A 25,429-nucleotide genomic window follows, 5' to 3' on the forward strand; every position below is an offset into this window, starting at 1 on the left:
GGATTGTCCTAATTCATCCTAAAACACTGGTAGATTTAAAAGCTAGATTTACATACCCCAATGTAACTTACTGTGAAACCTTTCCATACCGGTCTCCAAATTTCAGCACCTGAGTTTCCCCTTCTGCATAAAAAAACAAGCATCCCTTCTCTATGTTGGTACAGAATTATGCAATTTAAGAAAAAGTGCCTAAGTTCAACACCATTAGCTCTTGCTTTATCTTACCTAGGGATTAGGTTCTAAGCCATCTCTTATCCGTGTAGTCAAAATTGCCACTGAGAAGTTGTTGAATCACCACAATTTATGCCCCTGGAAGCCCTAATTAACCTATTTCTCTTCATTTTTATGCTGGGTCTCCCTTTTGTGGGGGCAACGAAAGACCAAGGTCTACTTTAAGAGGCAGATCAAACATTGGATCAATGTTAAAAGCAATTTCTCTTTTTGTGAATAGTTGAATTTGCAAAAGTCAAACATTCAGTCAAGGCTACATGCAGACAATGGACAAGCCCGTTGTAATATCATTAGCCATAAAACAATCCTCAAAAATTTAGAAGCACGATTGAAGGAGAGTCTCCAGTTTTATTGCTTTCGTTATATGCCTATTATCTCACAAAACTCATTTCACTTGTGACTCTCAGATAAAAGTAGGTAAACAGATGGTACCTTCGAGAATCATCCGGTACTAATTCCAGACACAGGCAAACATTTTAGGGGCACCCAATTTCGCAACTTGGAGGCAACCAACCTGCAGAGGGTCAACTCTAAGGGTATGCGCATGGCCAACCATTAAGTTCTGTCAGAAGGCATGACACGGAGGCATGGACACACATTGGGCATGCCACGTTCCCTCGGGCCCTGGGTTACGGGGGAGGAGGGGCAAACTACATTTGTCATGAGAAATCCAGTACACATATAAGCAGGCTTCAAACCCTGGAATCTGAGCGAGGGTCACCTCAACCAAGCGGCGACTTACAGGACACCACCCGTGTGTGTACCAGAGACCCAAAAACTTCTGAGGAAAGCTGAAATGCCCGAATGAAAAGTGCGGAGAAAAGCTCCAACAAGAAGGGGGTGGGCGCAAAGGAAGCTCCAGACCACCCAGGAGAAGGGGCGACAGTTCTCGGGAGGTCGGGAAGCTAACGCCCAGCCAGGACGCAGTTTAAGCAGGCGCCCGCTCATTACCTGACAGACATGACTTCGCCTTCCTGCCCCCACGCCACCGCGCTCGCTCCGATGCTGTGTCCACTGGGGCAGTAGCAGGTACCACAGCAACTGCTCCTCTGCTCAGGCACTCCGCGACCCAGAGCGCGTCCTCACACACCCCGCGCGCGGGCGGCCCCAGGCGAGCTGGCCCCGCGCGCTGATAGGCGGCGACGGGAGGGAGGGCGGATGCTCCGCCCCCGGCCGACGGCTGGAGTTCGTCCCCGGGCGCCGCGGGCCACCGCGGGCAGCCCAAGCGGCTCGTGCCGGCTCGCTGGCGCGCGGGCTCGCTGGCTGGCCAGCGGGCTGGCTAGCGGGCGTGGTGGCCATCTTGAGTCCTGGTAACAGCGTCGGCCGCCCCCTCCCGGCCCACAGGGCACGAGGTTGGGTGCCCGCCTCAAAAATGGCCGCGCCGCTGGCAACTGTTTTCGCAGTCACATGGCCACGGTCTACCTCGGCAAGCTCAGGTCTCTTTAACTGCACTGGGGAAAGGGACGCGGTCAGGGCAAATTGCGGATGGGGCTTAACAGCCTGCAAAATCCGCCTGGGAAACAGCCCTGCGGAAAATCGAATGCGTAGCAATAGCAGCAGGACGTACTGAATTCCAATTTACAGGGTTTAGCGGTCAATTGCTGGTCTGATGGTCCGGTATGTTCTCGAAGTTAAGAAACACTTAGAGCAGCTTAGTTAATATTGAAGTATCCAGGGTTAATTCTAAACTGAATGAGTATCTAGATGCATGAGACCCGAACACCGGGTATTTTCAGCGTGTTCCCAGGTGATCCAGGTACGCATGTAAAGTTTTACACCCTCTGGCCAAAGTAGCACCACTGTACCCGGTTTGCCACGCTTGTCAGATTACCTCACTTTCCTCAAAAGTATGCAGGTTATAAAAACAAGTATCTGTGGTCATGGGGAAAAGATCAGATCACAGGGACCCTAACTCCTGACTGTAACCTTACAATTCAATGCAGCTAAAGGATGAAGAAATTGTGAACCATTAATAAAAATGTTTTTAAAAATTGGAAAATTAATTCTAACTTCAGGGATATTGGGAGAGGGAAAAATTAGTAAATGCTTTATGCCCCAAATAGCTTTTCTTTATTTCTTCTTTGTTCTCTATATATTTATATTATTAGCAGTCTACAACATCAAGTAGCATTCATTAATTGATCATAGAAAATAATGATTTATTTCATATCTCAGAAATGCCTCAAAAATAAACCAAACACCATGATATGGTAAAATGTTGCTGATGGGGCCAGCTGCGGTGATGGCACGCCTGTAATCCCACCAATTTGTGAGGCTAAGGCAGGAGGATCACAAGTTTGAGGCCGGCCTCATCAACTTAGGTAGGCCCTAAGCAACTTAGCAAGACTCTGTCTCAAAATAAAAAGTAAGAAGGGCTGAGTATGTGGTCAGTTAAAGCGCCTCTGGATTCAATCCAGAGTACTCCTGCCCACCCCCCAAAAAATTGTTGCTGATGGAACTGAAAAACTGAATTACAACCTATTTAATGTTAAAACTAGAGCTGTGGGCTGGGATTGTGGCTCAGAGGTGGAGCGCTTGCCTAGCAAGCTTGAGGCAATGGGTTCCATCCCCAGCACCACATAAAAAAACTAAGTAAAAAAAATAAAGGTATTGTGTCCATACACGACTAAAAAAATAAAAAATTAAAAAAAAAAAAACTGAAGCTATGTGCTTTTTCTGTTGGGTTCATAAAACAACACCCAAATGTAAAGGCCTCAGAAGCAAAGTTTCCCTCTGATCATCTCCTATTCTCTCAGTCTTCACCCACCTCCCCAACGCCACTTAAGGCTGGCCGCAGAAACTACAAGTTCTTAGGCAGGTCATAGAATCACTTTCCCCAAAACAAGCTATAAAGCTTAAAAAAAATCTTCCCCTGCCTTTCTTTCTTGAAGCTGGCCACAAGAGAGTAGATCTGATAGTAGATCTAAAGACCACCACTTATGAAAGGATCCTGCCCCATTCCCAGGAGGAAGGAATGCTACCCAGAGAGGACAAAAAAATCTGAAGAGACAGAACTTGCAGGGTTTTCCCACTCTGTCTATTAGCATTAGATCATATCCTTTTTGTCCACTTGTATTTCTACCCAGTAATTAAACATAAGCATTAAAATGGATAGTTCACCCCAGGTCTTTGGGCCTTCATTCTTAAAGTTCCCATGTCACCTAAAACTATGATCAAAAACAAAAAATGAGGGCTGGGGATATAGCTCAGTTGTTAGAGTGCTTGCCTCCATAGCACAAGGCCCTGGGTTCAATCCCCAGCACTGCAAAAAAAAAAAAAAAAAAAAAAAAAAAAAAAAACAAAAACAAAAAAACGTTGTTATGCTTTTCTCTTAACTGTTGTGCAAGAAAAGGATCAACACGTTTTCCTACCCTACATTCCATTAAATACAATTTTATCGCTTTTTAAAATATTTTTAGCTGTAGATGAACACGATATCTTTTTTTTTTTTTTTTAATGTAGTGCTGAGAATGGAACCCAGCCTCACACATGCTAGGCAAGCACTCTACCACTGAGCCACAACCCCCGCTCAATTATATTGTTTTGACTGGACTTTTTTTTTTTTTTTTCACTACTAGGGATTAAAACTAAGAGTGCTCTGCCACTGAACCTCATCCTCAGCCCTTTTTATTTTTTTTATTTTGAGACAGGATCTTGCTAACTTGCCCAGGCTGGTCTCAAACTTATAATTTTCCTGCCCCAGCCTCTGGAGTTAGTGACTGGGAAGGCATGCACTACCTCACCCAGCTACATTTTGCTTTTTAACTATTGGAAATTTAGTGTCCAAACTAGAAGAATGTAAGTGTAAACACATACCAGATTTTTCAAGTCTTAGAACCAAAAAAAGAATATAAAATATCTCTAAGTTTTCTATTGATTATATATTGTAATAATATTTTGATTATTCTGGATTAGAAAAATATATTATTAAGGTTAAACTGTTTCTTTTTTAATGTGACTATTAGAAATTTTAGAATTATATCTTATATTTTTCCATATAGTGCTGTTCTACAGTCTTAAGTTAGCATTTTTTTTTTACCTATCCCATTGTTCCTGTGACAGAATAATTATGTTCACAAAATGAAATTAGTAAAATAGACGGTTTATACAAATCTGCTTTTTCTTGCTAACCATATAAAAACATCAAATATTTCAAAAGATTGCAGGGTACTTTAGATAGCACTGTTTTTAGGCTTAGACTTATTCTCTTTAATTTGGGAAATGTTTATCTAGAATGATGGACTATAAATCTGATGTATTCAGTCCACAAGTAAAGACCATTAAAACACTTACTTGTAGTCATGGGACTTTGACCAAATGTACAGAAGTAGAATTAGTCAATTGTTCCACTGGATTAAACTAAATCCAAAGTAAAGATGCAGGTGTATAGCAATTTTAAGTGGTGGAGACACTAATTCAAGAGTTTCCCTCCTCCTTCTGCAGAAAACGTTAATAGATAATCTACATGGACTAAAATCAAACCAGGAATAATCCTTAGGAGTTCAAAATCTCAAGTTAAATTTTAACATGGGGCACAGTATAATGTAAAGCAGTGCTTCTCAAACTTCAATAGGTACACAAATCATTTGAGGGATCTTGTTAAAATGCAGGATTTGACTCAGGCCTCGGTGACTAATCTTTTGCTTATTTTTTTGTTTAGTTGTTTTTGTTTTTGTTTATTTGTACTGGGGACTTAAGCCAGGGGTACTTTACCACTAAGCCACATCCTAAGCCACATCCACAGTCCTTTTTTATTTATTTTGAGAAAGGGTCCCTCTAAATTACTGAGGGTTTTGCTAAGGTTGCTGAGGCTGGATTTGAACTATGATCTTCCTGCACACAAGTTACTGGGATTACAGGTATGTGGCAGCCCGACTCCTGCACCATCACATCCAGCATTTTGCATTTCTTTATGTTCCATGGTCTGGCCAATTGCTTCTGCTCTGTGGACCAGAATGAGTAAAAAAGTTATAAAGGTACCAAGACAAACCTATTTGGAACTCCTGCTTCACTACCTATCAGCTCTGTGTGACCTTGATCTAGTTCTTAACCTGTCTGACCTTAGGTTTAACCACTATATACTTTTCAGGCCACAATGAAAATCCGAACTTAATTAACTGAATAAACTGTCTGTCTAATGGAATCCATAGAAAATAAAATAATTATTTTGTTACCACGCTAGTTAAAATTACATCTCTGGGAAGCATGATACTAAAGCCACTATGAACTTGGTCATCTGTAAAATCAAATGTGCTTTTGTTCATGCTTAACATATTATGGTAATTCATATTTTTTATTTTCAACATTAAGATTTTAAAAAATTTGGCTGGGGATGTAGCTCAGTGGTAGAGCACTTGCCTAGCATCTCATGCCCTGGGTTTGAGCCAGCATTGCAAAAAACTAAATCAAAAAATATTTAAAACCCTAATTTTGCTACCAAACAGCTGGACAAAACTTTAGTTATTCTTTTAACAAATATACTAAATTCTAGCATATGGGTCTGCAATATTCAAATATTTAATCAAACTGAAGTCATACCAAAGATTTTTTTTACAAATTCATTTTTCATAAGTGACCTTTGCATCTAACTTAAATCAATAATTTTTTAACTTATTATCACAACTTTCAAAAAGCTTATTCTCTTAGAAACGTATTTAGGTACAAGTATTTTCAGCAAATATAAACACAAAAATATTATTTCAACAAATAGGACTCATGTGTGATTGTTCTTTCAGAGTCAATGATACAGGTACCAAAGTAAAGGCACATTTTTCCAGGTAAAGGCAGTTTTTTTTTTTTTTTTTTTTTTTTTTTTTTTTCTTTTTGTGGTACTAGGGATTGAACCCAGGGCTTTGTGCTCGCGAGGCAAGCATTCTACCAGCTGAGCTATATTCCCAGCCCATAAAGGCAGTTCTTTGGATTCACTGTGACTTCTCAGTAATTCATGCTTTTTCCAAGTTTTCTGTATTCCACCTTTCTCTTTTTCTAAGCTTTCTGTATTACACCTTTCTCAGTACACACACACACACATTAGCTACTACTTTTGATCAATTTTCTAAGCAATTTATTTCAACCATATTCTCATAAAGGCCTAGCTTATTCCCCTTTAAGGAAAAGTAGTCAAATGAAATCTTTAACTTCATTAACCTTCTCAATTTGAATAATAGAATAAAAAAAAAAAATGGGTCAAATAGTTTGCTCTGGGTAAGATTAATAAGCAAATATTCTATCCATTATATCTAATCTTGGGTTAGTATGCTACTTAAAAGCAAACCAATAGCTAAGCCCAAATAGCTAAGTGCCTCTATATACCAAGACAAAGATGTGGACCTACCTACTAACCTTTTCAACAGACACTTTAGGCTCCCAAATAATAGAAATGTTCTTTTCAAACACAACCAGTTTGTTGTAAGGGTACAATAAAGAACTCTCATACATTATTGGTGGGAATATAAATTAGTACATTTCTAGAAAGCTTTTTGGCAATGTGTATAGGAAAACCACATTTTTCAGGCAACTATGGTTAAAAAAAAAATAACATGCAGAGTGTGGTGATGCAAGAATGTAATCCCAGTTATTCAGGAAGCTGAGGGAATTTGAGGACAACCTGAGCAACTTAGTAAGACCCATCTCAATATAAAAATTTTTTTAAAAGAACTAGGTTGTAGGAGCTGAAGAAAAGAACTAGGTTGCAGCTCAGAGGTAGAGCACTTAACATGTGCAAGGCCCTGAGTTCAATACCCACTACTGCAAAACAACAATTTTTTAAAAATACTAATATGAAAAAAGATTTGTACATCCAGTTACTTATTTCAGCATTAACAATACCAAATTTTTATTATATCCTATATTAGTTAAATTACAGGGAAATGCTATAGAGCTATTATAAAATGTTTCCACAGATTTTGTTTTTTCAGAACATAGGAAAATGCTCATAATATAATGTTAAATGAAAAAATTCAAAGCAAGCAAAACTAAAAGAATGCAGAATGTGATCTTGACCATATTTAAAATAAAATACATGCCATATATGCATATATGAAAATAAATACACCTACATGCTGTTATTGATTATCTCAGGAAGTAGGATTATGTGAACTATTTACTTTATTTACATGGGATCTACCTTATAAATTTTCTATTATACATTAATTTTACAGTCATAAGCCAATCTCAAAAAAATCAAAGGACGAATGATCTTGCTGATAAGCAGATGATGATACATAATGGGGGGTGGGAGGGAGGCAAGAATGGAGGAAGAAAGGACTGTATATAGGGAAAAGGGGTGGGGGTGGGGGGAGGAAAAAATAACAGAATGAATCAAACACCATTACCCTATGTAAATGTATGATTACACAAATGGTATACCTATACTTCATGTACAGAGAAACAAGATATATCCCATTTGTTTACAATAAAAATAAATTTAAAAAATAAAATATTTGCACTTTTCTAACAAGAAAAAAAAATTTGTAATATTAAATTTTGTGGGGTTTCATTTGTTTGTTTGTACCAGGAATTGAACTCAGGTATGCTTAACTACTGAGCCACATTCCCAACTCTTTTTATTTTTTTATTTTGAGACAGGCTCTACTAAATTGCTGAGACAGGTCTCAAACTTGTGAACCTCCTGCCTCAGCCTCCTAATTCACTGGGATTGCAGGTATGCACAACCATGACATCCCGCAAAATTTTGTGCTTTATAAATGACTTTAAAATGCAAGCATTCCTACCCTTTTTAAAAACTTGGGGTTTTTTTTTTTTTTGTTTTGTTTTGTTTTTTGTTTTTGCAATACTGGGAATTGAACCAGGGTTTTACACATGCTAGGCAAGGGCTCTACCAGTGGAGCTACATCCCCAAACCTAAAACCTTGTATTTTTAAAATAACAACCATCAAAACTACCCTTATCTTTACAAGAATTTGGTTTACTTTACAAATGCCTCCTCTCTTCATGTGTAAAGATTCTTTAAGGCAGAAATAACAAAAATAAAATGTTTCTTTGATTTTCTTGGTTAATTTTAAATTGCAACTGCACAAAAGTTAAAACTGTAAATACCAGTTTAGAACTGTGCTTAAGAACCCAGCTGTCATCACATGAACGTAGAATGTTTCCCTAACATGTGACTTAAAAATACATACCCTCATTTAATAATTGATAAAAATAATATTTTTGAAGCAATCTATATCATACTTCAAAAAGAGACACTTCTTAAAACTTGTCTCCCTGAAATTAGTAGTGTGCCACAGTATAAAGTTCAGAAGCCTGTGAATGTGAAAATGGGATTTTTGTTTTTTTACATTTTTTAACTACTGTTATTTATTTATGTATTCTTATGCAGTGCTAAGGATTGAACCCAGTGCCTCCTACATGCTAGGCAAGTACTCTGCAAATGAGCTACAACCCCAGCCCAAAGGTGGGAATTCTGATCTTGCACCTATCAATAACTATATGACTTTCGACAAATCATTACCTCTTTGACAATAGGTTTCCTTATCTTTAACACAAAGGAGTGTGTTATAGGTGACATCTCAAGACCATGTCAGTTCTTATTAGAGAGTGAAGGAAAAATTGTCCATTTGTGTCTCATTACAAATTGCTCTTTTAAGAACTGCTCAATTTTAGTTAGTTTCAGTATGGACACGCTTATTCAAAGAAATACTGCTAATGAAACATTGCCAAATATATTAGTTCTGTTCCCCAAAAGACGTCATAAAAGTTTATTATTTTCTTTTATTACCTGTATATTCTGTCATATTTCATTTTAACATCACATATTTGAATAGAATACAATCTTTAAATGTAACCTGGCAATTTACTTCCCAGAAGAATTTGAAGACTACAATAACATTTGATTGACTGAACTTTATTTAGTAAGAGTTTTTAGCAAAACTCCCTTCACAGGCACACCCACACAAGTGCTTCTTTATTTTCGGTGAACTATATAAATTTCTGAAACTCAAAGAAAGCCTCCAATCTAAAAGTACTGGACATCAATGCTTTCTAATTATTCCTGCTGCAAAGAACATATTTTTAAACTATACAACTGAATATCACTCTCATTTCATAACGAAAAGGGCATTTTAATATAAAAATATAGAAAGGATTTCACAGAATTAAAGACAATCCTTCCCAAAGGATTGTTGGTAACCTTATGTAATATATTTCTTATATTAAAGATTTTCCTTATTTTATTTTAACACCATAGATCTATTTAATCTATTATACTTCACAAACAGGAATCATTCATTCAGGAATCATTCATTCAGTCACTGACTGATCAAATGTTCATTTAGCATTACTCCATACACTCAAAACTGAGATTCAGCAAAGACCAAGAACACGATCTGGCCAGGTGTACTGGCACACACCTATAATCCCCACAGTTGAGGAGGCTGAGGCAAGAGGATCACAAGTTCAAAGCCAGCCTCAGCAACTTTAGCAAGGCCCTAAGCAACCTAGGGAACCCGTCTCAAAATAAAAAATAAAAAGGGCTAGGGATATGGCTCAATGATTAAGCACTGAGTTCAATCTCCAGTAGGAAAACTAAACAAATAAAAATCCACGTTCTGCCATTATAGAAATGACATTCTAAGGAGATACAGATGAATAATCAAGTAACAAACAAGAACATCAAGAGATCCAAAGTGCTTTGCAGAGAATTAAAACCAGCAGATCAATGTAGAGAAAAATCTCTTTTACATTAGGCAGTGAGGTTCTCTATAAGGAGAGAAGTGAATGACAGAGCCAAGTAGGGGAAGGGCAATCCAGAAGAGCCCAAAAGAGAACTAGACTGCCAGTGCAAAAAAAGCAAGTGAGAGAGGAAGAGCTGTATATGGCCAGTGCAAGCAGCAGATGGGATTAGACTTCATAAACCTAGGAAGTTTTGATTTTGTTATGAGCATGGCAGGAAGCCACTGTAATCAAGTTTTAAACAGAGGAACCACATGATCTCATTATGTGTAAAAGATCACCCTGGCTATAGTATGGAAAATGGAATGGAGAGGCATGAAATTAGAAGCCTATTAGAGCAATTCATGTAACAGATAATGATGTGTGAACCACAAAGATAGTGATGGCCGTGGAGAGCTGTAGATGGTTTCAGGGGACATTTTGGAGGTAGACTGACAGGACTTGCTGGTGGAATAAATATAAGGTATCAAGGGAAGAAAGGAACCGAAAGTGACTTCTAGATTTGAGAACTGAGAAATTGGGTGAATGGTGCTGCAGTTTATTCAGATAAATAGAAACGACAGGGGAGAAGCTTACAAGACCAAGTTCTGGGGAAAGGACAGGGATGAAGAGTTTTGAGAAACAGGTTTTTCTTCTCAGTCTCTCTTACTCCAAAGTGCCTACTGTTTTCTATTGATAGACTTAAAGCAAATGTCTAGAATTTTATATGCAGTTTCATCTGAATAATACCCTAAGAGAAAAACAGTTTTACCTTGGCATCTGCTAGCAGCCATGAGTATATTTAAAAGTAGAATAATGCTGGGAGCATGCCTATAATCCCAGCGAATCAAGAGGCTAAGGCAAGAGGATCCAAGTTCAAACCCAGCCTCAGCAAAGTGAGGCTCTGAGCAAATCAAGCAGACCCTGTCTCTCTAAATATAAAAAAGGGCTGGGGATGTGGCTCAGTGTATTTTTCAAAATTATTTTACCATAAATGTGACAGATTTAAAATAACCACAGTTTCTTGAAGACAAGAGTCTATGTCCTCTCCACTTAAATCTGGACCAGCCTGGGACTCTTCTGATCTATACTATTAGTATGTTAGAAGCGATGCTACACCAGATTCCCGGTAGCCTTTAAGAGACTACAAGCTCCTGCCTTGGTCTCTTCAGGCCTCCCGCTGTCATGTAAGAAGTCCAACAACCTGATAGAAGAAACTGCACAGAAAGGCTCGTACACTACCCAAGAGGAAGAGAAGTCCAGCTGGGCTCAAGCCTTCCAGTCATTCTCACCACGGCACCAGGCAAGTAAGTAAAGACAAGTTGGACCCTCCTGACCAGAACTATTGTCAGCTAAATACTTCCAAGTGATCTCATGAAAGAAAAATAAAGAGGTCAAGCCAATCTGAATTTCTGAAATGATTTTTACAAAATCATAAAATCTGATAAATTATTTTAAACCACTGAATTTTGGGATAGAAAACCAAACTGTGAAATATATATTTTACAGCTCAGTATTCCATTCATATACATAACTAAAACAATGTTTCATAAAATAATTACTCTTAAAATACTCCAATGCACTGATATTTTCTTCTCTTATAGAATACTGATTGCACAACATAAATTGATTCATGGGCTAGTCTGAAAGACATTTTAGTCTATATTACTTGCTTCACAGGTGAATACACAAATCTAGACAGAAACCTTAATAAGACCCAGGTGTCCTGATTACTAATCCAAAGTTCTTTTCCTTATACCATGCTAACAGATAGGTATTACAGTCTATACCAGAAGTTTCTCACAAACTCATATACATATCTCAGAGTTGATCTACATCCTCCCCACACTCACTTTCTCTTTTCATATGCTTATGAAGCACTATGAAATTGAGGTTTTTCAGTATTATCAGTTGAATTTAACGAATCCTATTCTTGAAACAGGCTAACTGAACACTTCATTTTTTTCTTCCTTTTTTTCCCCTAGATTGAACCCAGGAGTGGTCTACCACTGACTAATCCCCAGTCCCTTTTTATTTTTTATTTTGAGACATGGTCTCTCAAAATTGCAGAGGCTGGCCTGGAACTCGCCATCCTTCTGCCTTAACTACCAGTTACTAGGGTTATTATATAGAAGTGCACCACCACTAAGCTCAAGTCTCAACATTTTATTTCTTTACAAAGGTTACTTTTTACAAACTGAATGAGGTCCAAGGCTAATTGTTACCATGAGTCATTTCTAATGGAAAAGACTTTTCACTGCTGCCATCTCAGACCTGGTAAATGTTTTTATAGGATTTTAAATTATGAATAGTATTAAAAGATTAACAGCTTTTTAGAAGATTACTAGTAATTGTTCCATGTATTACATAGGAATACTTGAAGCAAAGAGCCTGTTTTTTATCCTAAAAATTACTGGAATTTTTTTAATTTTTAAAAATTTTTTTCCCAAACTTTTAATTGGTGAAGTAATGTTATACAAAATGGTGGGATTTGCTGTTACATATTTGTACATGCACTACAAATCACTGTTGATTGTTGTTCATACAAGACCAGAAAACTGCAAGTAATTACTAACAATATTAAAATAAGTCAGGTTCAGGTATGAAATCTCCCTTGGCCACTTTAAAGTGTGTAATCACAGGCACATTATTTAAATTGTCTAAACCTTAGTTTCTTCATATGCAAGAGTACTGGTCATCCTGTATTGTTTTAATAATGACAACTTTATTGTTATTAATAAATAAGCGTTAGGAACTAAAACTTATTAAAAATTCTTCTCTTAATGCAATATTTTAATTCTAAAACACAAATAAAATTTGTCTACCCAAGGTGTTAATTAGAAAACACACTCTGCTCAAAATTCAAACTCAAAGAGTTAATCCATTTGCAAAGCATACCATTAAGTATATCCTCACAAAAACACATTTATTCTTGGGGGGAAAAGCTACATTTATGTGAATGAGAAAACCTGAAAGACTAAAGTCTAAACCAGATTATAAAACACAATGCTACAAGATTTCTTTAAATAGCTTGCTTACCTAGCATATACAGAATTCACCTTGACAACATCTCAATCTGTATATGCATAAGGTAACATAACAGCAGGAAGGAGTGAGTCAAGGGTCTGGAGTGTGAAATGAGCTTTCACTACTTAACCTCTCTGCATCTGTTTCCTCATCTAAAGACATGTTATCTGGTGACCATGAGAATCATTAGAAATTTTAAGTGGAAGTACTTGATATTTCTCATCTAAATAGAAAAAAAAAGTAAAGCTCCAAAGAAAAATACTTCATTTCTTATCCCAGAGTTTAGTATAATGACAAGTTATAGTTCTAAAACTTGTGAGATCAAGTCTCACCTCAAATACTCACTAGCTGTAAGTAGCTGTGTCACCCTACTAACCAAACTTAACCTCTATGGGTTTCAATTCTCTCAACTTTATGGGTAAGTACCTCATCAAGCCCTAACAATCTAAAGAGTCTAAAATATGTTAAAGAAGTTTCCAACAATCACATGAAACTGTGAGCCACCATTTCAAAATCATATCTGAATGATCATGAGGTTGCTGCTGCTTTCACACTGAATCCCATGATTTGCAGGAAAGCTCTAGAAAAGAACATTTCCCACCCTGCCTAAGATGCCTCTTAGCCATCTCTCATTCCCTATTCCTTCCCCTATTCCCATCAGCATTCCCAAGCAGCCTTTGGAAACACCAAACTAGCTTTCTCAATGGAAAAGGCTGGAAGAGCCTGCCCTAACCTGTTTTATGAGTTAAAGCAATATCTAGACAAACAAAACATTTAAAGACCTCTACAACTGACTTGATATCTAAGGGATAATAATGAGTCTTCTCAGGAATGTGGTCATGCTTCACAGGGAACTGAGGTCAAAGGTGTCTGATGTAGTGTTTTTTTTTTTTTCCACTAGTAGAAAAATGTACTACTCTTTCCTTATTTGTACTGAATCTAGGGGAAGAATGCTACAGAAATAAGGGGCAAGGAGTGCTAAAGAAGTGATTCCTGCTTTCCAGGAGATAAAGAAAAGATAAGTATCTGTGACTGTAAGTTTAGAAATTCATATATTTTTCTACCTAATACTCTTAGTGGAATAAAACAAGGATGAATACAAAGAAGTCAAACTTACCATATAGAGAACCTACATCCCCCAACAAACACAAAGATCTTTTTGAGTTATTTTACTAAAACATTTTTAATGCTAAACATTTAGTATTACTTATTGAATTTAAAATGTAGCCATATTTTAATATCTCAATTCCAAATAATCTATGCAATTCTATACATTTGGATAAGTACTTTCATAAAACAGACAAGACAAAGTAGAATTTTGTCAGCATACTTTAACATATGCTTCAATGTGCCCTGACATGTTATCCCATGCTAAAAATGTAATATAATCAGTTCATTCTGAGTGTGTGAGAACCACAAGTGTAAATCTGCATCCTTCTACAGTTTAATGGCTTAAATGTTCAATCAAACTAAAGCTTAAGTTCTGTAAAGGAAAAACAAATTTAAAAACTATTTTAGGGGGAACGTAAGACTTCCTAAGTCGTGGCCATAAGACAAGCAAATGTTAAAATCCCTAAAGTGGTTAACTTCAAAGACAGCACATGTGAACAGTTTATTTGCAAGGGAGAAAATTTTATTGTATTTCAATTTGTTTACTCAAAACTTGGATGGTTTTTCAAGAACTCTAGGGCTCAGAGAGTAAAACACAGTTTATTTTGCTGTATCAAGCTTAAAGGAATTTGAAAAAAACCTCAGACATCTGTATCTGATTCCTTTGCTACATTTTGTTTTCAAGTGACCCCTCCTGGATGAGTCAATAGAGACAAACTTCTGAAAAAGACCATTTGTGGTATTATCCACTGGCTACAAAGTATATTACAGTACACAGTTTACTATGAAATTCAGGGAAGTATTCTTAACCTTCATTGGTTTTGGAGTTCTAATTGCACTGCAAACAACCTTACTAATTAAGGACTTGCTAACCCTGGGGAAAGAGATTCATCATTCTGACTGAGATAATCTTTGTAAATTCCCTTTTAGAAAATCCACTCCTCCACCAAATAAGCAATTCTACTACAAGAGAGAGGAGAGAGAGAGAGGAAAGAGGTAAGAGGAATAAAGCAAGCACAGGTTTGGTGGTACAAACCTATAATCCCAGCTACTACTAGAGAGGTTGAGGCAGAAAGAAAGCAAGTTCAAGACCAGACTCAAAATAAAATTTTTAAGGGGCTCAGAATGTATCGCAATGGTATAACACTTGTTTAGCATGTGCAAGACCCTGGGTTGGATCCCCTGTACCCAAAAAAGAAAAGTCAATGCTGACTATAGAACTTTAATAAAACAACTGTTTACAAGAGAAGCAGAGTTGCTCTGAGGAAATTTTCCCCATGGACAAATATGAAAAATGATCGCTATAGTCAAAGCTCATTACAGTCACTAGAAAGAACAGATATGCAGGAGAGAAATCCATTTCTTGCTTCTACTGCCTCTGCTGTCCTCCAGTTCAGATTGATAATGCATACAAGACAACTCCATGCAACAAGTATTTCAAAATATTTCAAAGAACCATGATGATTTTAAAGTAAGGTTCTATCAACTGTAGTAAATATGTGAGAATTTACATACAATTCCATTTTATATCAGAGTATTCAAACATCTTTAAAGGATTAAGAATTCAGGGCTAAGAGTGTCACATAGAAATAGTGTTTGCCTAGTATGCACAAGGCTCTGAGTTTGATCCCCAGCAACACACAAGCACATATACACACACATTGAGTGAAGAAATCATTAATTCAACAAAACTCCAGAGCCAGTTATGTTGCAATAAAGTGGTAAGTCATGAGGCACTACAGATTATTCAGATAGGTTCCTAACTTCAAGTAGCAATGTGTGAGATAAAAAGTGCATGTATACTGTACATTGCAATAATGCAAAATATAAGCAGTCAGAGAACCATTTCCAAACTGGGTGCGTAGAAAAGTTTTATGAAGATGATAGACTTCAACTGCACCTTGAAGAATGAGGTTGGGTTTGTTTTGTTTTTTGTGGGGAAGGGAATTGGGGGAAAGGAGGAAAGTTGTTTAATAAATATTTTCTATATATGTTACAATAGATTTTTCTCTTGCTAGGAGATACTGCCTCCTTTCTCACTGTACAAGGTCCTGGTGGAGGTGTTGATTAGTGGCCCTCTCAACATGGATTCACTTCCCCACATATAGGAACACCGCTTATATTTCCTGGCCCCTACATGTACAACACTTAGTTAGCATGTGCAAGGTCCTGGGTTGGATCCCCTGTACCCAAAAAAGAAAAGTCAACGCTGACTATAGGACACAAAATACCCCAGGCTGGGGGTGGGGAGGAGAATGTATCCAGGGCTAGCCAAAATCTCATATCTGATACAATAATTGGTTTAATGGCAATATGTAACCCAGATAAAACCAATCAGAATGCTCCCAGAACAGATGTAAAAAAAAAAAAAAAAACAACTTTCCCTGGGCTCATCAGAGTTTGGCCTCGAGTTGAGAACTGCCATCTTTCTTCTTACATTGAGATGGCCCTTCTGAGAAATAAATCCAATAACGGGAAAATATAGGCAAGAGATGTACTCTACAGACTGAGTCATACTTGAATGGACTCCAGTTAGGCAAGTCACTGAGTCTCTCAGAAACTTCAAAATTACACTACTAGGGATGCACCAAAGACTAGCCTCACACTCTAGAAGGCAAGTAGCTAAGTGACCACTGCAATATAATTTCTGATGATTTCCCTAATTTGGTGAGTGATTAATCATTACAAAAGCTACCTTCATATGAATAATCCTATGCCTGCAGGAGGTAAAATAGTAGGGTGTATTGGGAACTAAATATGGTTTTCTGTCAACCCCCCATTAATAATGATACCAAAACTAATGTGTATTGAAAAGAATTTCTTACATAGTAAATGCTATATATATATATATATATATCATCTTAATTCTAGAGAAAATATGGAAATCGGCATGCATGCAATGAGAGCCAAAATGCAAAAGGAAACTCACACATTATTATGTTGAAAGCCAATTCACTATTTTTGAGAACTAAAGTTTATGAACCAAATTCTTTTTGGTGGGAGGGGACAGGGGATTAAACCCCAGAGCTTTGCACATGCTAGGCAAGCACTGTTCCACCAAGCTACATCCCCAACCCTTATTTTAAACTTTGAGACAGGATGTTGCTAAGTTACCCAGCCTGGCCTCAAACTTGGCAATTCTCCTGCCTCAGCTCCAAAGAAGGTGGGATTACAGGCATGCAATACCACACCTAACTGAACCAATTTTTTAAATAAACTGGATAACACCACAAGTACAAACATAAACATAAGAAGTAACACACATAAGTGAGAGAAACAACTCCAATACTATTTTTTTAATTTATTTTTGTTGATGGATCTTTATTTTATTTATTTATATATATGTGGTGCTGAGCATCGAACCCAGGCCCTCACACATGCCAGGCAAGTGCTCTACCACTGAGCCACAACCCCAGCCCACCAAATCTACTTTTTTAAAAGTATTCAGAGCCAGGTGCGGTTACGCAAGCCTGTAATCCCTGCGGCTCAGGAGGCTGAGGTAGGAAGATCCCAAGTTCATAGTGAGCCTCAGCAAAAGTGAGGTGCTAAGCAAATCAGTGAGAACTTGACTAAATAAAATACAAAAATAGGGCTGGGGATGTGGCTCAGTGGTTGAGTGCCCCTGAGTTCAATTCCCAGTACCTCCCCCAAAAAAGTATTCAGAGTTACTTCTTCAAGCACCACATAAACTTTGTTTGTAATACCACTACTGTGATAGCTTTCCAAATCTTCAAGTTCAGAAGAGAAATCTTTACTTAGAGATGAAAATTCTCATAACTTAATGACATCAACAGAACCAGCATTATGGTGGAGTGCACCAAAAAAAAAAAGATATTTGAAATCAGCTTTTATTTAGAGCACAGAAATGCACGATGGTGACTGGAAGAAAAATCTAGCAACTCATAAGAAATTATTGTTCCTGTACAATATAAAACTTTTAAAAGCTGACTAAATATTTTAATAAAGGTCCACAATTCCTTTCTTGAATTCTTGAGGCCAAGTGTTTTGGAATTCAGACTGTTAAAGACTTCAGGAAGAGACTTCAGGAAGGTTGATAGATTGTATATACTACAAATTTTTATAAAACACATTTTCCAGGAGAGATTCATACAGTATGCTACTTAACAAACACTGATATTTCCACAGCAAAGCATACATATTTATGTCACACAAATATGACAGAGAGCTTTGTAGCAACTCAAGTTTTGTTGCCAAGTTAATTCATTTTAAACGCTGTTTTGGTTTTTGTTTTTTTTTTTTTTTTTCATGTCCAGTTTCCAGAGCTTTGGGATTTCAGAAATATGGATCAAAAGATTACAATCTATAATAAAGTCATAATAATTATTTTACAAAGTTTCCGATATACTGATATACTTGGCATCCCAGAGGTCCTTTCTATAATGATATTTAGTCACTCAGCACATGGTCAAATATGTATTCAGTGCATACTGCATCTCTGTAGCTTAAAATCAAATCCCAATATACATGTTTAACATAGAAAGTTAGAAAACACAAACACACACACACACACACACACACACACACACACACAAATCCACAAACCTCCAACTAGACATAACCAATATTAATTTTTTAAGAGGTAGGGTCTTATTTTGTTACCAAAATACTTACAGTCATTTTGAAAAGGTTCTAACATTTCCATTATATTTTAAATAAATCTATCTCCTGGTGGTGTATTTATTTTCTAAATAAAGGTCTTCCTCAGTTTTCACAGGCTCAGACTTTCCTGCTCTTTCCCTCATAGTTTGGGGTAGGCCACTCCTATTTATAGAGCCCATGGGCCCAAACTCAGGGATCAAGTGATCCCATCCCATCTTTCCAAGGAGCTGGGGCTACAAGCACACACCAACACATCCAACTATCATTATGAAATTTCTGATATCAAAATTTTCACTCTTTCTATATACAATAATATAATTATGATTAAAATCTCTAAGTTTTAGTAAGAATATCAGCCTATTTTTTGTTTCAATTCATTAACTCCATTTTTTTCTTTTACATAGCCACTTATTTCAGATCTACCTATTTTTGATTCATAATGTTTTTTGATGACTTTTTTTTTTTTTTTTTTTTTTTTTTCAAGACAGGGGCTCACTATGTTGTCCCAGTTAGTCTTGAATTCATCAACCCAAGCAACCCACTGCCTCAGCCTCCTGAGTTGCTGGAACTACAGACATGTGCCACCACACTCAGCTAGCCACTACTTCTTTTATCTTTTTTGAAAGATCTTTAAAATATTTACAATCATTTACAAATGGTTCTAATATTTCCATTACGTTTTGAGTTACTTTATCTTCTGATGGTGCATTTATTTTCTAAGTAAAGATCTTCCTCAAGTTTTCACAGACTCAGACTTTCCCCAGTAGTTTAGAGTAGGCCACTCCTTTTGGAGACCCCATGACCTCCAAGTCCAGTGCTCTTGCATTAGGTGACAGTGGGGAAATTACAATTCCTGACTCCGAGCCACCTGGCAGCTTAGCCACTTCTGTGTCTTCCACAGTTTTTTAAAGCAATAGCTGGAAGCAAATAAGTTCAGCCTTCTTTCAACCCCAGCCTAGTTCCAAGTTTCATCCAGGATATGTGGGTCCAGTTCCCTGCAGAGTTATTTCTACCAGCTCCTGAACCCAGAATCTTAACTGCACATTTCTTTTCTCATGTTAGTTCCTGGATTCATTATTTCTTTCTTTTTAAATTCATTATTTCTACATTGGGAGCAAAGTAGAGAGCTAAGCAAGATAAACAATCCCATAACAATAATAGAGAACATTTATTGAACACTGATTATGTTCCAGTTTCACATTTATTTTCTTCAAATATCCCTCTCAACAATCTTATGAGGTAGATACTCTTACCATACCCATTTTATTGTGAAAAATCAGAGACCTGGTGCAAGAAGACAAACTTCCCAAATAAAGACCAAGAGTCAAACCAGAGGTCTGATTCTAAAGACAATGCTTTTAAACCCTGGTTTCCATCCTGACTAGAAAGCTCTTCATGACTTTTTTTTCTCTCTTTGTTTTTTCCCCTACTTAACTGTGAACATTTTGCACACAAGCAGAATTTTAATTAACAGAAGAAAAGAGGAGCCACATTCCAGGTTGAAAAAAGCATTTCAGCTTCATGTTTTATTTAGTATTATTCAGTTACGCCTATACCTAAAATCAGAAATACAGTCTTCAATGCCCATCTTCTTCCTAGAGCCCTTCCCACCTTTCCTGAGCTTTAAGCACTTCCATGCCAGTCCGTGGGGGCCCAGAGCATCCACACAGGCTTTCCTCTGGCTTTGTCTCTGCCACCCTCACTCTGCCCAAATATATCATTGCCCAGAAAAGGAACTAATTAAGGCATTCATACAAAGTAACTCAGGTGGCTTTTGTTTTTCATTCCTTCATAGCCCAAAGTCTTAATCTAATTTGTGAATATACGTTAAAGGCATTCAATACCATCCAAAACTAGCCATCAATTTCAGTCTGCAGTAATAAAAATATAGGACTTAAAAAAAGTGAACATTATCACTTCCATTCCATGCAACAAATATTAACTGAATAGCTCTTATGGATCAGGTGCTGTATAACACACTAGGGACAAAACAATCATATTTTCTCTTTACTAGTCAGCATATAATTTCCTCTTTTAATCCTCACCACGCGGACCTGGTTAGTACTTGGATGCGAAGAAGGGATTACTGAAGTTGCTACTAGATCACATAATATACTTACAGACTGCCCTTCCTTAGGTTTGCTCCACAATTTTAAAACACAGCATCCAGAGTGAGATAACGGATGGAGGAAATGAATAAAAGAGATACAGAGAAGTAAAATGTGTAGGAAGCAGTATTTAGAAAAAAACCTCGACATCTGCTAATTGAAAATTGTAACCTGCTTCATTTTTAGTATTATCAAGAGATATGACCCTTGAACACCTTTAATTGCTAATGTCAGAGGTAGTGAGGAAGTAGGCTCTTAGGATTCAATTCTTCCTAAAATCAACTTCACAGCTCAAAAATATTTGCTATGAGGGATAAGTACAACTGTGCCTAAAGAAGATAAGGCAGGTTGGGCATGGTGACACACACCTATAATCCCAGCTACTAGGGAGGCTGAGGCAGAAGGATCACAAGTTCAAGGACAGCCTGGGCAAATTAGTGAGGTATATCTCAAAATAATAAATAATAAATAAAAAAGGGCTGGGTGGCAGGGTGCCCCTGAGTTCAATCCTCAGTACCACCAAAAAAATAAAAAGAAGGAAGAGGAGGAGGAGGAGGAGGAAGAAGAAACAGAACTTGAAACTGGAGGTGAAGAGACTAGTTAGAAAGACAATACAAAATCTAAGCCAAAACTAGTCTCAACTGCAGAGAAAAGGTTAATGATGCCACTAACAAACACAGAAATCAGAAGGTGCAGATTTAAGACAATAGATGGATTTAGTTAGTTTTGACTTTGAAGATCGGCAAGTCACTCAGAAGACAGTTAAAATTAGGCTGTTCAAGCCAAGAGATACAGAGATAGAAAGATCATATATCAAAGTGTGCAATATGAAGCTGGGCCCCCTACATTTTCTGCTCCAGTCATTTCTGCTCCAGTCAGGCCAAACCATCTGCAATTCCCCAAAGAGACAATGTTCTACCAGTTCTGTCTCCAAACTAAATTTCCTATAAAGGCAGACACCCTACTTTGCACATAGTTAGCTTCTAGTCATCTTTAATAATGCTCCAGGAATCAATTTCCCAAACCTCACTTATTTCCAAACAGGAGGATGGACCTAGTCTTACCTCCCTCTCTTTAAACCCAGTTTTTAGCACCATGCCTAAAATAGCATGTACTTGAAAGACAGAGTGAAAGAACAGACTTGGCATGTGCTCAATAAGCCTTGGAAGGCGCTGTAACCTTGTAGAGGTGACCGCTGAAGAAATGAACTTAGATAAGATTTCCAAGGGAGAAAAAAAGAAATCTAAGTAGTCCTAAATATAGGTAATCACCAAGGAATATCTTCATTTAGGGAATATTTCCCAAAAATGAATTTTTACTGTTTTCAGCCCTATCTACTTCACCTGTAATATATGAACCACTACTCCTATCTTACAGGTGCTGAGAAGATAAAATGAAATAAACCTAGGTAAAACACCTAATATGTCTGGCACTCTATTACTAGTGTCCAAGTCTGATTCTTTCTTTGCAATTTTAGCAACTGCTATACTCTGAAAAGCAACCGAGCCTTTCTAAAACATAATATATATGAAAAAAAGAGAGGTTACTCTTATTTGATGCTCTCCTTCGGAGTTTTCTAACCTCAACAATCTTAACAATTTTGGTCAGACAATGCTGTGTAGTAGGGGGATGTCTTGTGCATTGTAGATCAATTAGCAGCATCTTTAAAATCTACCCACTAGCCAGGCACAGTGGCACACACCTGTAATCCCAGCAACTCAGGAGGCTGAGGCAGGAAGATCACAAGTTCAAGGCCAGCCTGAGCAATTTAGTGAGACCTTGTCTCAAAATAAAAAATAAAAAGGACTGGGAATGCAGCTCAGTGGTAAAGCACCCCTGGGTTCAATTCCCTGTACCAAACCAAAAAAAAACAAAAACAAAAAACTAATAGCACTAACCACCAAAACTGTCTCCAGGGGCTATATAGCTCAGTTGGTAGAAGGCTTGCCTTCTACCTAGCATGTGTGAGGCACTGGGTTCAATCCTCAGCACCACATAAAATTAAATTAATTTATTTATTTTAAAAAAGTCTTCAGACTTGCCAAATTTCCCCTTGGGGACAAAATTTCCCATGGCAGAGAATTACTGCCCTGGAGCTAACTGAAATTCTCACAATACGTAAATAATTTACCTGACATTTACAAATATATCTCATTGATTTATTAGTTCTGAGATGGTATGGTGGCACACACACTTAATCACAGCTACTTGGGAGGCTGGGGCAGGATAATTACACGTTTGAGTCCAGCCTGGGCAATTTAGCAAGACCTTGCCTCAAAATGAAATTAAAAAGGACTGGGGATTTAACTCAGAGGTACAGCAGTTGCCTAGCACATATAAAGCCTTGGATACATTCCCCAATAACACCTAAAAATAAAAAATAAAGATTCTACACTGATTGACTGATTCTACACATTAAATTACACCTAGAAGATGGTGGCAAATGCCTGTAATCCCAGAGATTTGGGAGGCCGAGGCAGGAAGATCACAATATCTAGGCCTGGCTCAGCAAGTTGGTGAGATTGTGTCTCAAAACAAATAATTTAAAAGCACTGGGGATGAAGCTCAGTAGTAAAGCACCCCTGGGTTCATCCCCAATATCATATATAAATAATGCTTAGAATTTGTAAGTCATTCTTCTTAACATCAAAACTGGTAGCTATCCCTTAACAGTTAAGCAAGTTGTCATAGAGTAATTCAGTTTAACTCAATGCACTATTACACTGCAAACCTGAAAGTCAAATCAATACAGTAAAAAAGAACAGCCAATACCAAATTCAAATTTGTCCTAATACTCAAAATGTCTAAGTCAATATAAAGTGAATAATTTAGTTGTCTGAAGAATTTTACAAGGTTTACATAGACACTAATGACTTTTCTGTGCCTGTTTCTTTTATTGATAAAATGTAGATAATTATAGCATATCGACCTTAAAAGGCTGTCATGAAATTAAGCTAAAATATGTAAAATGCTGAAATAATACCTGGCATATACATATTTAAGTATTAAACACTATTATTTATCATTATTTTACAGGATGCACAAGCAAATAGAATACTATCTTGTATAGTTATAAAAGAGTAGGCACAGTAGTGTCAAATAACAAAGATGCCCTTACTTCATATTTCTGTTCTTCAAATGTTTCATTTGGGCTTCAATATCCTCATCTATAAAACAGATGTCTTAAATCATAGCTCTGCCCAACAATAAACAGCAAAACACCTTGAAGTGGCCCAGCATTACATATAAAGTATTATTTTTATTAAGACAAAATCTAAGAGCTGTATGTTTAGTAGAATAGTAGGGAAAAGTTGCATCTATCTTCCAATTTGGAAGCTTGGAGAAGGAGGCGCCTTTTAAGGACATATTCTAACAAAGGACTGAGTGGAGAAAGTGTTCGCTTAAACTCAGATCTGATTCAAATGCCCTTGCTTTATTCCACCTTAATAGTTTGGAAGCTTAAAATAGGAATAGAACATCCTGAATTATTTAAAAAGTTTTATGGTCTTGGTGTAAGCACATAAAAGCACTGGTGGGGATTTGGTCATTCTCCACTGACTGCATGAACACACAACCAAGCCCCTAAATGACCTTTTCTTTTCAACTGGAAATAATTCATTCTGATGTGTAGAGGGATGTTAGAAGAAATGGAATTTGTCTTGTATAATAAGCAGTGTCCCCACAGTTTTAAATGTTTGATGTCTATTTTTAGACAAGAAAAAATCACATCCTTCCAATGAACATTCCAAAATCATCAAAGATTTGCGTGCTGCGTTTTATTCTTATTAGGAAGAAATGTTTTAACAAAAAGGACTTTTTATAAGTAAAAGTTGCAACATCAATCACGTGAGGGGCAGAACTGTCTCCGATGATGCCAGAATGTGCAAATAAAAAAGAAAAATCAACCTTTCCTATCCATTCAGCCAAACGACGCCCCCGCAAGGCCTCGGAGCTGGGTTCTGGGTCTGTATACCAGGTAGAGGGTCTTCAAAGACGCCGACTTTCAGAGTGTGTAACTGGGGGGAAAAAATCCCGACACTTTCCGAAAAGTCCCCAAGAATACAATCGTTGCCCCAAAGTAGAGTAGGCGCTGGCCTCCTCCCCGCTTTCTCCCAGCAAAGAGAAGGTGGCAGCTGCGGACACTGATCTGGACTGGTACTCCGGGGGCGCACCGGCCCAGCTCGGGCGAACTCGCACGTGGCGCCCGCAAGAGGATCGGCCCCTTGGCCGGTTGCTTTTGATTGGTCAAGGGCTGCCGAAACAGAGCCGCACCTGAGTAGGAGGCGACTGAGCCAAACTGAGAAGGCGCCAGGCGAGAGGTCGTGGCCATGCGGGCAACTCCCCGAGCTGCAGGTCCTGCGTATTGGCCCCATGCTGGCAGCACGACACCGCCAAGCGTGGGGGCTGCACAACCCCACGTGGACCCTGGCCTGCTGCAGCCGCCGTCACCCTCCTCCCCACGTCGAGCAGCGCTCACCTCAGCGCTTGCGGCGCCTCCACCTTCTGCTTCTTGGGCTTTGGCTCTTCCTCAGCTGCTGCCATCTTCGCACTCCCACCCTACTTTGGTTCCACCGCGTGCCCCGCCCTCGGCTACCTAGCTCCGCCCCCTCGTCGCATCACCGCCTCCTCTTCCCTAAACCCCGCCCCTCCCGACTCCGCCT

At 37.9% G+C, this 25,429-nt stretch overlaps 2 protein-coding genes across 6 annotated transcripts in view; both read right to left on the reverse strand.

The window, feature by feature from the left end:
* The window catches only part of ADK (adenosine kinase), a 499,304-nt gene extending 473,925 nt beyond the window's left edge, over positions 1–25,379 (reverse strand). For 3 of the 5 annotated variants that reach the window (XM_079135963.1, XM_079135961.1, XM_079135965.1), the window contains exon 1: positions 25,246–25,379. In XM_079135963.1, coding sequence (XP_078992089.1) covers positions 25,246–25,310 — 65 coding nt within the window. In that variant the 5' untranslated portion in view covers positions 25,311–25,379. Of the gene's footprint in view, positions 1–1,182; positions 1,340–25,245 lie in introns of those variants that run through there. The other 2 variants (XM_079135964.1, XM_079135962.1) reach the window with 2 other exon arrangements.
* Positions 1,285–7,308, reverse strand: LOC306658737 (uncharacterized protein; the record flags this gene model as incomplete). The annotated part of the gene is made up of 2 exons (XM_079135969.1): positions 4,525–7,308; positions 1,285–1,682 (listed from the first exon to the last, which is right to left on the reverse strand). The coding sequence occupies exons 1-2, from the start codon at positions 4,532–4,534 to the stop codon at positions 1,285–1,287; spliced, it is 408 nt and encodes a 135-aa protein (XP_078992095.1). The 5' UTR covers positions 4,535–7,308.
* Positions 25,380–25,429: the final 50 nt, after the last annotated feature.

The sequence above is a fragment of the Sciurus vulgaris genome (genome assembly GCF_902686455.1).
Source record: "Sciurus vulgaris genome assembly, chromosome: 4".
Classification (NCBI taxonomy): Eukaryota; Metazoa; Chordata; class Mammalia; order Rodentia; family Sciuridae; genus Sciurus; species Sciurus vulgaris.